The sequence below is a fragment of the Molossus molossus genome, unplaced genomic scaffold (assembly GCF_014108415.1).
Source record: "Molossus molossus isolate mMolMol1 unplaced genomic scaffold, mMolMol1.p scaffold_m16_p_7, whole genome shotgun sequence".
Taxonomy (NCBI): domain Eukaryota; kingdom Metazoa; phylum Chordata; class Mammalia; order Chiroptera; family Molossidae; genus Molossus; species Molossus molossus.
In genome coordinates, this window is record NW_023425401.1 from 88,268,331 (window position 1) to 88,281,130 (window position 12,800).

At 33.9% G+C, this 12,800-nt stretch overlaps 1 protein-coding gene across 1 annotated transcript in view; it reads right to left on the bottom strand.

The window, feature by feature from the left end:
* Positions 1–4,455: 4,455 nt before the first annotated feature.
* POT1 (protection of telomeres 1) overlaps positions 4,456–12,800 on the bottom strand; it is a 96,302-nt gene continuing 87,957 nt past the window's right edge. The window contains exons 19-22 of the mRNA XM_036247459.1: positions 10,223–10,311; positions 8,200–8,291; positions 6,038–6,143; positions 4,456–4,568 (exon numbers count right to left, since the gene is read on the bottom strand). Of these exons, the coding sequence (XP_036103352.1) occupies positions 4,456–4,568; positions 6,038–6,143; positions 8,200–8,291; positions 10,223–10,311 (400 nt within the window). The remainder of the gene's footprint in view (positions 4,569–6,037; positions 6,144–8,199; positions 8,292–10,222; positions 10,312–12,800) is intronic.

The following is a 12,800-nucleotide window of genomic DNA, read 5'->3' on the forward strand; positions in this document are numbered from 1 at the left end:
GAAAAGATGAAACAAAATAAACCTTTTATACATGCTAAACATTTCTTTGACAGTTGTGGACTAGGATGTCAAGTAAATTACAATATAGTACCCTGCAAAGTAAACTCAAAGCAGAGAATAAAAGCCACACACACACACACACACACACACACACACACATTACCAATGTGACTTTGGGGCCTAGATTTCAAGGGGAAAAGCAGACATTAAGATGTTGCTATTGTATAAAAATAGCAGAGGAGTTTCTGAACTATCCATGTTTCACCAACTGGCACATTTGAAGGAGAGCACCCATATACATTGATGCATTATCCGTATCATGTAATTGATGCCTAACACTTCTCAACCCATCAAATGCAGTCCCGAATGGGGGACATTAATCTCCACGTAAAACGATCATCACTTTGAAACCGTAAATGATCTCAAATTTCCCAACAGCTTAAATGACAATACTGCAGGGAAAAATAATACATAGTGCTACTGATTTATTTCCTGACTGTCAAAAGAAGATATAATCTCACATACCAGAGCACACGGTGAGTTCCTGCTTTGTGAGTTCTGATACTATTTCCAAGTACCAGAGGGAAGAGATCACTACGCCCAGATTTTACTAGTTGTCTAGTTCTCTTTTGCTGGAGTGGGTAGAAAGCGTGGACACCATTCCGAGACCCTGGGGGGAGAGCACAGGAAGAAATACTTTCATTTCCCTACAGTGATGCTCTTGAACTTCAGCGTGACCTCACGCTTTCACAGAGCCTGGATTGCTTGATGAGAAGTATTACAAGGCATTTTCCTTTCTTACATTAACATACTTCTTTTCACAATAAGTTCTTTAAAGTATTAAAGACTATCAAGATAACTATATCATGGCAGAATTCTAATCTGTATTAGTAAGTCTGGATAGACTTTGAAAATTCTGGTCAACTGAAAACCCCCAGAAAATGTTGTGAAACTCGATCCCAGGGGCTCCAGCTCATGTAAAGGGAAAATGACACCAGATAAAATACAGACTAAAATAATAATAAAAATAATATTATGAAGTAATAAAACTAACAAAAGAGGTTAACAGGAATACATCCTTACAAAGCACAATAAGAAATAGAACACTTAAAATAGATTAAAAAAAAAAAAAACCAACCTCAAAAATAAAGTGAAATCATCAGAGAATTCCCCACTAAAAAGTTACTTATGCTAAGTTTCTCCCTCTGTGTGTACTGACATAAAAAAAGTCTACTCTATACAGTGACCAAAGCCAATATTACACAAATATATAGTGTGATGCTATTTTCTAAAAAACTGTATCTCTATATTTACACGTATGTATGAAAACAGTTGAGAAAACTGTTTTATATATTTATATTGTGATGGTATTTTTAAAACTTTTTTTTCAGTGGAAAACTACATAAGTAATTACCTCTGGGGCACTAGTTAGAACAATTAATTCAACTTTACATACTTTATGTTGTTTCAAATTCTTATGTTACTTTTATTTAAAAAATATTCTGGACAAAAGAAAAATGATGAAATGCTTGGTCAAATTCAAACCACTGAAATAATCAGAAGAATCTAGCTTTTCTCCCCAGACACCAAGGAAAGCTTCCAGAAAGTGTGGAAGAGAACCGGCTGGATTGAGAGTCCAGGCAGTGAGACTCATGCTTTGACTTTGGAAACAAGGGCGGGAGAAGACTCTGGCCCATTCCTGTGATCTGCAAGTAATCACAGCACAGGGTCCACGCTGATTCGCTCACTGGGCAGCCAGTGCCCGATGGTGTGGCGACTGCGATCTCAGGTGGACAGGGATGTATTCAGCTTCTTCACTTCCATCAACGCAAGTCTCTCTATATTCATTTCGAAATAACCCCCAATGTACAGCATGGCCAGGGGTTAAAAAAAAAAGGGGGGGTAAGGCATTGCATCTGGGTATATACAGTTCCCTCACATAAAGCAGAGTAATGAAGGCCACCATGGAGAGAGCCTGCAAGCGCTGTGCATTTTAGGATCATATCTAGATAAAGAAGAATCAACCGTTTCAGGTTTCCTGAGACACATGCTCTTCCCCACACAGAACAGCGCAGGGCTGAGAACAACCCAGGAGCATCTAAAACAGTGGAAACTGAGAAAGAGGCTGTACACACTGACTTTCTAAACTTTATGTAATTTTAAATCTGTCAGGAAGACTTTACCAGTATTCACAGGAACAATGCAGGGGACAGGGCTCAAATCTGGGCATAATAAACTACCATCAAGTTGTTACTCCAGAGACAGAATTCTCCATCACTCTGGGTTCCTGACTGGCAGGAGGCGCAAACATGCCCCGTGGAAAACACTGTGTTGATGGAACTCTTTTTGCTCAACAGAAAAGTTAAAAAGCAAAACTAATGATGACAATGTGGGGCTTACGGAAAAAAGAAACAAAAGAGAAACCTACCATCATGAAGATTCATGTGACGAGTTGTGACTTTGGAGACAGCACAGGCTGACACTGTCGGCCCGAGGCCCCTATGGGCCCGACTCTTCCATAATGGGTGCCTCCTGCAGGAAGAGAAAGTCTCTCCCTCCCCTTTGTATCCCTAGCACACCAGCAATACTGAAACGTATCTGTTCAATTCTAGGGTTTGAAAAGTTTTCCTTGAATATGTTTTGAACCAAGAGTTTAAATCCCCCAAACAGCAGCATGAATCTTTTTTCATTGTCTCAAACGAGCTGATAATTGGTGGTAGGGACGACAGGTGGTTAGATCTAGGATGTGCTAACATACTCAGGAACCAGAATTTAGAGTTATTATGATCAGAGGAAATCAGATATTCAATTCTTTTTTGACAATAAGGTATTAAAAGTCTTTTGGTTAGTGTAAGAAAAGACATCACTGGCTTCTCTGACTTCCGGTGCTTCAGATAGGTAAGGCAGGATCGTCTGCAGAAAACCCCATGCTAGCTTTCGCTCAAGAATCCTGGAGTGGTGGACAGTGCCACCTCTGAACAGAGTGTACTGACTGGCATTTAACAATTGTATGAATTTTGACAAGTCAGCTCATCAATCAAGCCTTAGTTTCTTATCAGGAAAATGGGTTGTTGTAAAACTGAAATGCATATTAAGCACAGTACCTACTGTCTAGACAGTCCTAAATATCTGTTATATTGATATAGCTGCTTTGATTATTTGTCTCAAATCATGCCTCAGCTCAAATAGGGTAAACAAATAGCTGAATTGTGTGCATTTATTCACTATTGAACTAGAAAAAATCTGTATCTCTCAGTCTTTAGCAAATACATACATAAATCTACAGATGTATATAGATATAGAGAAGTGCTTTTATAAAACTGAATATTCATTATTTTAAATTTGACATATTGTCATATAAAAAGTAGACTATATACTAAGTTAACATCTCATTTAATGTTCAACTTGAAATATATTTACATAAAACTATTAAAAAAGGATAATATAAGAAAGTCACTAACATTGTAAATCTGACCACTTAATTAAGTTGAGGTAGAATGGAATGACTTCTAATATCATGAAGAGAAATAAGCAATCAAAGTACATAATTCTGGTTTAAAAAATAGATTTATCCTAAACTGGTCAATATCAGCACCCAAAAAAAGCAATTTACCACTCCCACTTAAAGTACATCACTCTTTAAAGTAAGCTGTAGCCCTGGCCGGTTTGGCTCAGCGGTTGGAGGGTTGGCCCGCAGAACAGAGAGTACTGAGTTTGGTTCCCGCTAAGGGCACGTATCTCGGTTGCAGTTTGTCCCTGACCCCGGTTGGGATTGTGTGGGTGGCAGCCACTCGATGTGTCTCTCTCACATCGATGTTTCTCTCTCTCTCTTTCTCCCTCTCTCCCTCCCACTCTATCTGAAGATAAATGCAAAAATGTTCTCGAGTGAGGATAAAAAAATAAATAAAGTACACTGTAGCTCACTGGAAAAAGCATTTTTTTGAGGAATATTTATGTAAGCAGATCCCTTTGTAAATCAAAACCAAACCACTAGCCACTATATACCTCGAACTCAGTCAATGCAAGGATATCTTCTAATCCCACAGTCATGCTAAAATTATCAACAGTGCTGAGATAAAAATCTAGGCAAGAAAAGAAACTCAACCAGGGATGGTGGATGGCAGAGAAATCAGTGGCAAAACCAACAGGGAAAGTGATTATTCATGAGGGTAACAAAATAGCTTCTGTAAATGCCAAGTTTTTATTTATTCATTGTCCCTTTCTTTTATAACCCCAGCAGCCATCATACTGGATATCTGTGAGCAACAAGAACATTTTAACTTACAAGAAGGTGTTAAGATAACAACACAATGTCTACTTTAAAAAAAATTAAATAGTGGTTCAAATGAAAAATAAACTATTGAGCTAAATCATTTACACACTTTATAGCAATCTATAGAAAATAATGTTTTTTAAAATTATAATATTTTACATATGCTAAATTGAATAACAATATTAAATAACATCATCTGCAACTGTGGTGTCAAAAATCTGATAGCAAATTTGCTGCTCCGCTCCACTCGTGACATTATACGACTTGATGAAGCATTCCAACCATGGATATGTATCTATAAATCCAAAAGAAGATGTTATTTAACCATTAAAATTAAACAAATAACTCTGGTATATCTAAGCATAATGCTTAGCTAGAAAAATTAACATATTTAATTTGAAGCTAGAAGAGTAAATACATAAACTTACCAAATGTAACAATATCTACTCTTCTAAATTACACTCTGGGTTCCTGTTATTGTTTTGCAGTGATTCTGTCTAACTTGAACTTTTCCTTGACAATAGGAAAAGGTAATGTGGGGCTTTCAGAAGGTAGTAAGTGATCTCATTCCCAATTTTTATTGCTTTTTTCCCCTGCTAATTGCTAACTAATCTCCCTGTTTTATTGTTTTGTTTTTTACCCTTGGTTGACTGCAAAGAAACCTTTCCTGAAGTTCAAATCAGCTGAACCCCTTGCATTTGTTAAAGTGAAACTACAGGTCCCAAGTCCCGAGTCAAGGCAAAGTTGGCAGCCATAAATGCCATTTCCAAGCTTTGGTTATGACCACAGTAAATCTATTTATAACATTCAGAAAAGTTTCTGAATGTTTCTTCAAATATGAGTTTTAAAGACAATTAATCTAGTTCCCAATACTGGCAAGTGTCAAGCAACTCAGGCACTATAAATAGGTATAATATTCTTGAAAAGCCATTTTGCAGTATTTATCAGAAGTCTACCAGACCTGTGCTTTTTGATATGGCAGGTTTATTTCCAGAAATCTATCCAAAAGAATCCAAACAGCCAACAAAAATTAAAACTGATATCAAATAAAAGTACATAAGTTAAACTTTGTTACAGATGCACAAAAACTATCTTTTTAGAATTGTTATAAAATGCATAGAAAATAAAGGGGATATGCCTGATTAAAAATAACCTATAAAAGCTAACAATTAAATCTGCAGCTGGTAAATTTGTTACTGATGAAAAATTGTTAGAAGGGTCAAATTGTCTTAATACGATTTAGATCTGCAAGTTTCAACGTAGGTGTTATCTATACAACCTGACCTAAAGATCTGGTCGATAAATCAAATGTTAAATCAAAAACAATTAAAACTGCTAAAAATAATTGGTAAAATAAAATATTATAAAATCTAAAACTAGTTAATGCTGAATTGAACTGGCTTAACGGAGTTTATTATAGAAAATGTTTCTTATCAAAATTTCATCCGTCAATATAAATTCAAATAAAATGTTTATATGCATAAACATAGTATCAAATAGGTCACAGATCAAAACTGCTTCCCCTTTATTATATTTCAAAATATTTAAAAATCTTTTCATTTCAGGAATTATGATTCATACCCATTTTATCCCTGCCGCTGTCTCCACCAAAGGCAGATCACACAGTAATCAAGCACCACTTAGTAATTTACTTGGATTCACACTTCCAAGTTTTCGTATCACCAAACATCATAGATTAGATATACGCTAAGTGCTATTTTTCAAAAAAGAATGAATGGGATTGTTAAAGTATTATTTGCCTACCAATTTTTATTCCTGGAGGGCAAAGCATATTCATGATCATATCCATACTTTCCTGAAGGTAATCATTGGTTAGGATTTCTGATGCTGGAATATGGAAGAATTTGTCCTTAAAAAATTATAGAAAAAAAAAAGAAAATGATATTAATCTTTTATTAAAGTTATAATGAATACAAAAAGGGTGGGCAATGTGACATTCTTTTGAGTTAATAAAGCTATGCTGCATGTCTTTTCCCATACAAACAACTATAAATATACTTTTGCCAACCCCCATATTTTAATACTATCTAATTAAAATAATCTAGGGTATGTCACTCTGTCAAGATTTCAGAATTCATAAACTATAGTGCTAGTCTGAACTCTAAAATCTGATTTACTACTTTAATCTAAAAACGGATTTGTGATATAAAATCAAGTTAAATGGCTCTAACTTAATAAAAGAATAATAATTGGAAAACAGTGAGGCTTACTATTCTCTTAACACCACATATATTGAGTGTCTACAAAGTATTACATTTAAGAGTATAACATATAGTATAAATTTATTAAATTTTTTTTTTCTCTTCTACTAGATTATAGGGAAAAAAGAGATTATGCTTGCTTTGCTCACTGATATATCTTTATCACAGCGAACAGTACCTGGCACACAGAAGGTGCTCATTAAATATTTATTTAATAAATGGATAAATAAATTGTTTAGGCAGGAGAGAAAATCTCAACCTTACCTCAGATTCTTTCACAATGTGTGCAGTAAAAAATTAATGTCACCAGCCTTTTTCCTTAGCTTCTGGGAGATAATCGCTAAGCCCTTGGAATGTCATGCCTGACAGGAGTGTCTTTGTTTGCCTGGGGACATTGGGTCACACTGGACAGTCTAACAACACGATTTTGTGTTATGTAGTATTAGGTTGACTCTGGCAGGTGAGTTTTGGGGGGAGGGTGTTGCTGAAGACTGAGATCAGTCACATGTATATTCAACCATGACTACATGATAGAACTCCAGTTAAGAACTCTGGACACCAACGCTCATTTGAGTTTCCCCGATTGGCAATATTCCATATGTGCCATTACACATTGTTGCCAGGAAAGTAACTGTGTGCTGTCTTCTACTCCATGAAAGAGGACAAGGAAAAGTTCCACATTTGAAACTTTCCTGAACTCTGCGGTATGAACCTCTTCCCTTGGATTATTTTAATCTGTATTCTTTCTAACAAGCAAACTAAAGAAACACTCATGGATAGAGAGAAGGCTGACAGCTGTTGTGGGGGGGGGAGTAGGGATGGGGATGGGGAATAGAGAGATTGAACAAAAAAAAAAGAAAGAAAGAAAAAATGGACACAGTCAACAGTGTGGCGAATCCCAGGGGGAGGTGAGTGGGGGAAGTGGAAGAGGGTAAAAACATAGCTTTCAGTAAATTCTGTGACTTTCTAGTGACCTTGGGGACCTCTGAACTTGCAACTGGTGCCAGAGTGAGGATGGTCTTGGGAATCCCCAAACTAGGAACTGTCGGAAATGAGGGCGGTCCTGTGGAAAGCGCCATAGCTTCACCCAGTGTAATGATCTCCCTGTCAAAATAATTTTATTCCCTCTAATATGAAATGAGGAAACTTAAAAAGCCCAGTGAAATGCTGATTGTTAATGCCTAGAGGGTGTGACCATACCTCTGCCTTTGGCTCCTGGAACAGAATTTCTGTGTGGTATAAAAAATGATTCTCTCGCCTGGCTGGTATGGCTCAGTGGACTGGGTGCCATCCGATGTACCAAGAGATCACAGGTTCGATTCTGGTCAGGGCACACGCCCCAATTGTGTGCTAGATCCCCAGTGTGGGGCATCGCAGGTGGCAGCCGATTGATGTTTCTCTCTCACATCGATGTTTCTCTCTCTCTCTCTCTCTTCCTTTCTTTAAAAAATCAATAAAAACATATTTTTAAAATTTACTCTCTCCTAAAATTTCTATTTCTCAAATTTTCATTATTTGGACATTAAGATTTATAGTGTAATATCAAAAGAGATAAACACATAGACAATTTAAGATCTGTGCACTCATATATTTTTTTAAGTTGCCTTAAATCTTCTTAGTAATAAAGCAGGTATGAAAAAATATATTAAAATTCAAAAAATACTATTTTTACTTAGAAATATCTTTACTACCTTTGTTACTTACAGAATCCATGAGATAAGCTTCTAATACTCCTGTTCCATCATCAAGAGTAAATGTCATCACAAACACATGTTGAAGGGGTACAATACCCAATACTAGAGAAAAAAAAGATTAAGCTATACGAATTTGTTTTAGGATAGTATGTACCTGTTAATTTTGTTTACTAAAATAACTCAAGAGAGAAACAAAACTGATACATATACCTTTTGATTCTCTAATACCAACATATTAAGCTCATTTTAGCAGGTTCATTTTGGAACATTACACTATACCTATATAGCGTCAATGACTCATAAACAATTGTATCTTTTTTGATTAAATATTAATATATCTTTAAAATCAGTTGATCTTAATAAAAAACATAAAAATTGATTTATGAAATACAATTAATAGCATGTTAGCCTTATGAAAGACAATTAAACTACCAAATGCTTAATAACATGTAGTTCATATTTATGATTATGTAACGTCTTTCCCCTTTGTACTATATGCATAGGAATCATTTATTTTTTAAGATATATCATCTGGGTGAATGGACAAAAATGTTGAAATCTGGGATTTCATAATTTGGTAAAATGAGAAAAAAGGAAGAAATTAGATAGTAAATCATATGAAAATTTGTAAGTTCAATGAACATTTTTCTGTCTGGAAGTGGAAGACATTCAATGTTTACAGAATGGACTGCTGTCTTCCACTTGTGGAAGCAATATTTAAACGGAACTAATAAAAGGGACAAGTAAGATGAATAAGTTAAGGCATATAGTCATGACAGAAATGAATACAGAGAAATTGATTTTTTGGATAAAAGGTCTCAACAGGTTAAAATTGTGATCTAAAACCAAGAAATATGAACATAAAATCTACTCTGAGGAACCATACAAACAAACAGACAACTGCATTAAGAATAGACTAGGGAGACCAAGCTGGATAGCAAGAAGCTCATGTAAAAACAACCTGGAATTTCTCTGGACCACAAACAGAAAAAGAGATAGCAGTATCATATAGCTGAATTAAAAGAGCAGAAAAACAAAACCAATATACAAATTAATATCTACACAGTAAGTTCTTACTTAACATTGTCAACAGGTTCTTGGAACTGAGGCGAAACAATATATAACAAAACCAATTTTACCAGAGGCTAATTGATATAAACAAGAGTTAAGTTCCCAAGGCATTTCCTCTATGCCACAAAATGACAATGAATGAAATTACATTATTCAAGGACTTCCTCTACAATGAAATTTTCTGGCTAGTAGAAGCAGAGTGTCCAATTTTTGGGAAATTAAAGTTTTGTTCATATTCTGAATTGGCCAATATCTGCAGCCCTATTTCCAGTTTGAATGCCAAACTTTGATGAGAGCACCGATAAAGTGAAATGTTTACTGAGGAGGATAACCAAATAAGAAATATGGAAAAGTACCAAAAGAAATGAGATGCTGGCTTGTTGAGATAAAGACTAAATGAAGGCTCAACAGATATTTTCAAATGTACAAAGTCTGTTGATCTTATAGAAGAGGGAATAGACATACACTAATTCTAGTAAATAGCATGTGGCCCAGGTTAAAATTATAGGCAGGTATATTTTGCCTCACAATTAAAAACTGCCTAAAAATTAAGGGAATATGTTGCCTTGCAATGTGGTGAGTCCCATGTCACTGAAAGAGTTTTAAGCCAAGGGTAGGTGACCACAATTGAGAATGTGATATACACAGATTCTGTTCCAGTTGAAGACTTGTATTGGGTAAAAAGTTTTAATAGCTATCTCGAAAATTCTTAAATTTCAAGGTACTATGAACTGGAGAGATTTTTCAGAGGCTGTATTTGGGATTAATGATTAATACTGAAACAAATTATTGAACAATAAAATATGAATAAAGATTAAAAGAGACTGGCAGATGCTTGAAAGTTAAGTTTCCAAATATTTTAAATATTTACTTTATACTCATATTACAATCATTTTGCTCTGGTTACTATACCTACAAATACTGAAACAGTTGAAATTACAGGACATAGAAATTTGGCTAACCTTCTGCCACAGAAGAAGGAAACCATGATGTTTTATCAATCACATTATTTAGATTTTGTATTGGTTTCAAACTAGAACACGTTTTACACCTGGAAGTAATAAAACAAAAATAAACATTTAAAAATAATTTATTATAATTACTTAGAACTCATAATAATATACAGTTTAAAAAATAAACAAAAAAGTACTGTCCCTCCTGTATTGTAATGTGCACATTATAATTATTTTTTTAAAAATAAGCTTTTTACAATGGACATGGACAACAAAGCTGGGGACAGGGCGGGGAGGGAGGGAAGAGGGGAATCAGTGGGGGATAAAGGAGAAATATCTGTAACAAAAATAAATTAATTAATTAAAAAGTAAGATAAAACTGAAACTTCAGGATGAAAAAAATTTAAAAAATTAAAAAAATAAGCTTTTTACAATAGAAGCAATAAAAAATAGAGTTCAGAATAAATAACACTAAATTGAGAATAAGAGAGAGGTTTCAGGTCCAGATTATCAATTAATTTGGCTGATTTCCTTATTTGGTAAAACAAAAACGTTTAGACACAATCTATAAGAACTTTCATGATATGGCTCTGTGAACAATAAACCATAGCCAAGGTCTTAATCAAATATAGCTAATATAAGTAAATTATTCTGGCTACAGAAGTCAGTACTAGAAACATTTGGGGTAATATATCCAGTAAATACATATTTAGAGGTTTACAGTTTAATACTATAGTAATTCTTTATAATAGAAATCAATTTAGAACTATATAATATGCTAAAATTGTATATTATTTAGTATATAAGTATTTTGCCTTATGTACAAATTTAAAGTAATTTTTACTACATATCATAATGTTCAGATGATACAAATACATATTTAAATAAAAATATGAAAGTCAATATTCAAGAAGTTCATGCAGACTCCTTTCTACTTGCAATCTGGGCGAAAATAGAGGGTAACTATAACAAATGTTATCACCTCCATGTTTTAAACAAATCTAAGTTGTTTTTATAAACAGGAAAAAGTAATTGAAAGAAATACTATTGCCTTAAAAAGGGTAATATTAACTTTAGACATTGATAAAGCAAATATACAAATTGAAATTAATATACAAATTAAAAATTAAGTGTAGCACATAAAAATTAAATACATTACTTCTGATGTAAAAGAGGAAAAAAGATAAAATTAAGAACATATTTTATAAATCAATTCTATAGAATACTGAAGAAGAAAATAAGCAAAATAATAACAAAAAATAAACAGGAAAAAAGTAATAGTATAAGTGAGAAACAACATAAAATATAGGAATAAAATCTAATTATAACAATAATCAACATTTTAAACTCATCTATTTAAAAAACAACTAAAATCTACTCATAGGTATTTGTTCATGAGACCTACTAAAAGATAACAAGACAGGAACATGAAAGCAAAGAAATGAGAATAAGACACCAAGCAGTTACGAACAAAACAAAAAACTAAAACCCTTATATAATTTTGCCTTAGGGCAAAAAATCATGATTAGAAATAAAGTCATTACAAAAGAGTATACTAAACAACTAATTCACCAGAAGATTAAATACTAAACCTGAATGAACCAGCAGTCTCAAAATATCTAAAGCACACATTGACAGAATAAAAGGTCACAAATCCACAATCACACAAGACAGTAAGCACGCTCTCTAAGAAGTGATTGAACAGATAAAACAACAAAGCATAAAAAAGTTTTGAATATGATTAATAAGCCTATAATGAACATAAGTAAACAGTATTAAACACTAAAAACAACTATTGAAGAATTCTTTTAAAAAATCTATGCAATATATTCAAAATCTGAACAGACATATTCTAGGATAAAGCAAAGCTAAACAAATCTCAAAAAAATCATGAAATGCATCACACTATTTGGTTAAAAAGTCATCTAATCAAAATGCAAACAAAAATAGACACCTGAAATGTGTAAATTTCTTTAACAAATTCATGAGCCAAAGATATCATAATAGGAATTATTAAACATTTAGCAGTGACAAGAAAAACACCACATCAATGTTGGGTTAAAGCCATGGCTATTTTTTTGAGGAGAAAATTACAGACTTACATATAAATAGTAAAATAAATATTAGACTTAATGAATTGAGTGAGGAAAGTGTTCAATGAAAACATTTGGAAAAGAAAAACTAAGGAAACTGAATGAAAGGAAGAAAATAAAAATAAGAACAATCGAAAATAATAGAGAGCAACAACAAAAACAAAAGCTTGTTGCTTTGGCAAAAGAGGTATATGCCCTGACTGGAATTGAACCGGCAACCTTTCAGTGCACAGGACAACGCTCAACCAGCTGCGCCACTCTGGCCAGGCAACAGACTTTTTTTTTGAACTGCTGGATAAACCTTGATGAACTCGACTCTGAGGTCATGAGTTCAATGAGAGATAAATAAAAACACTGTGCACATCAGAGTAAACATAGCTATAACCCAGGGCTTTAACTCAGTGGCACACTAGTTTCAACTTATGCCTGAAGTTTTATGATATTATTATGTGGAACAGAACCCAGGGCAATCTCCACATGCCTACCATGGACTT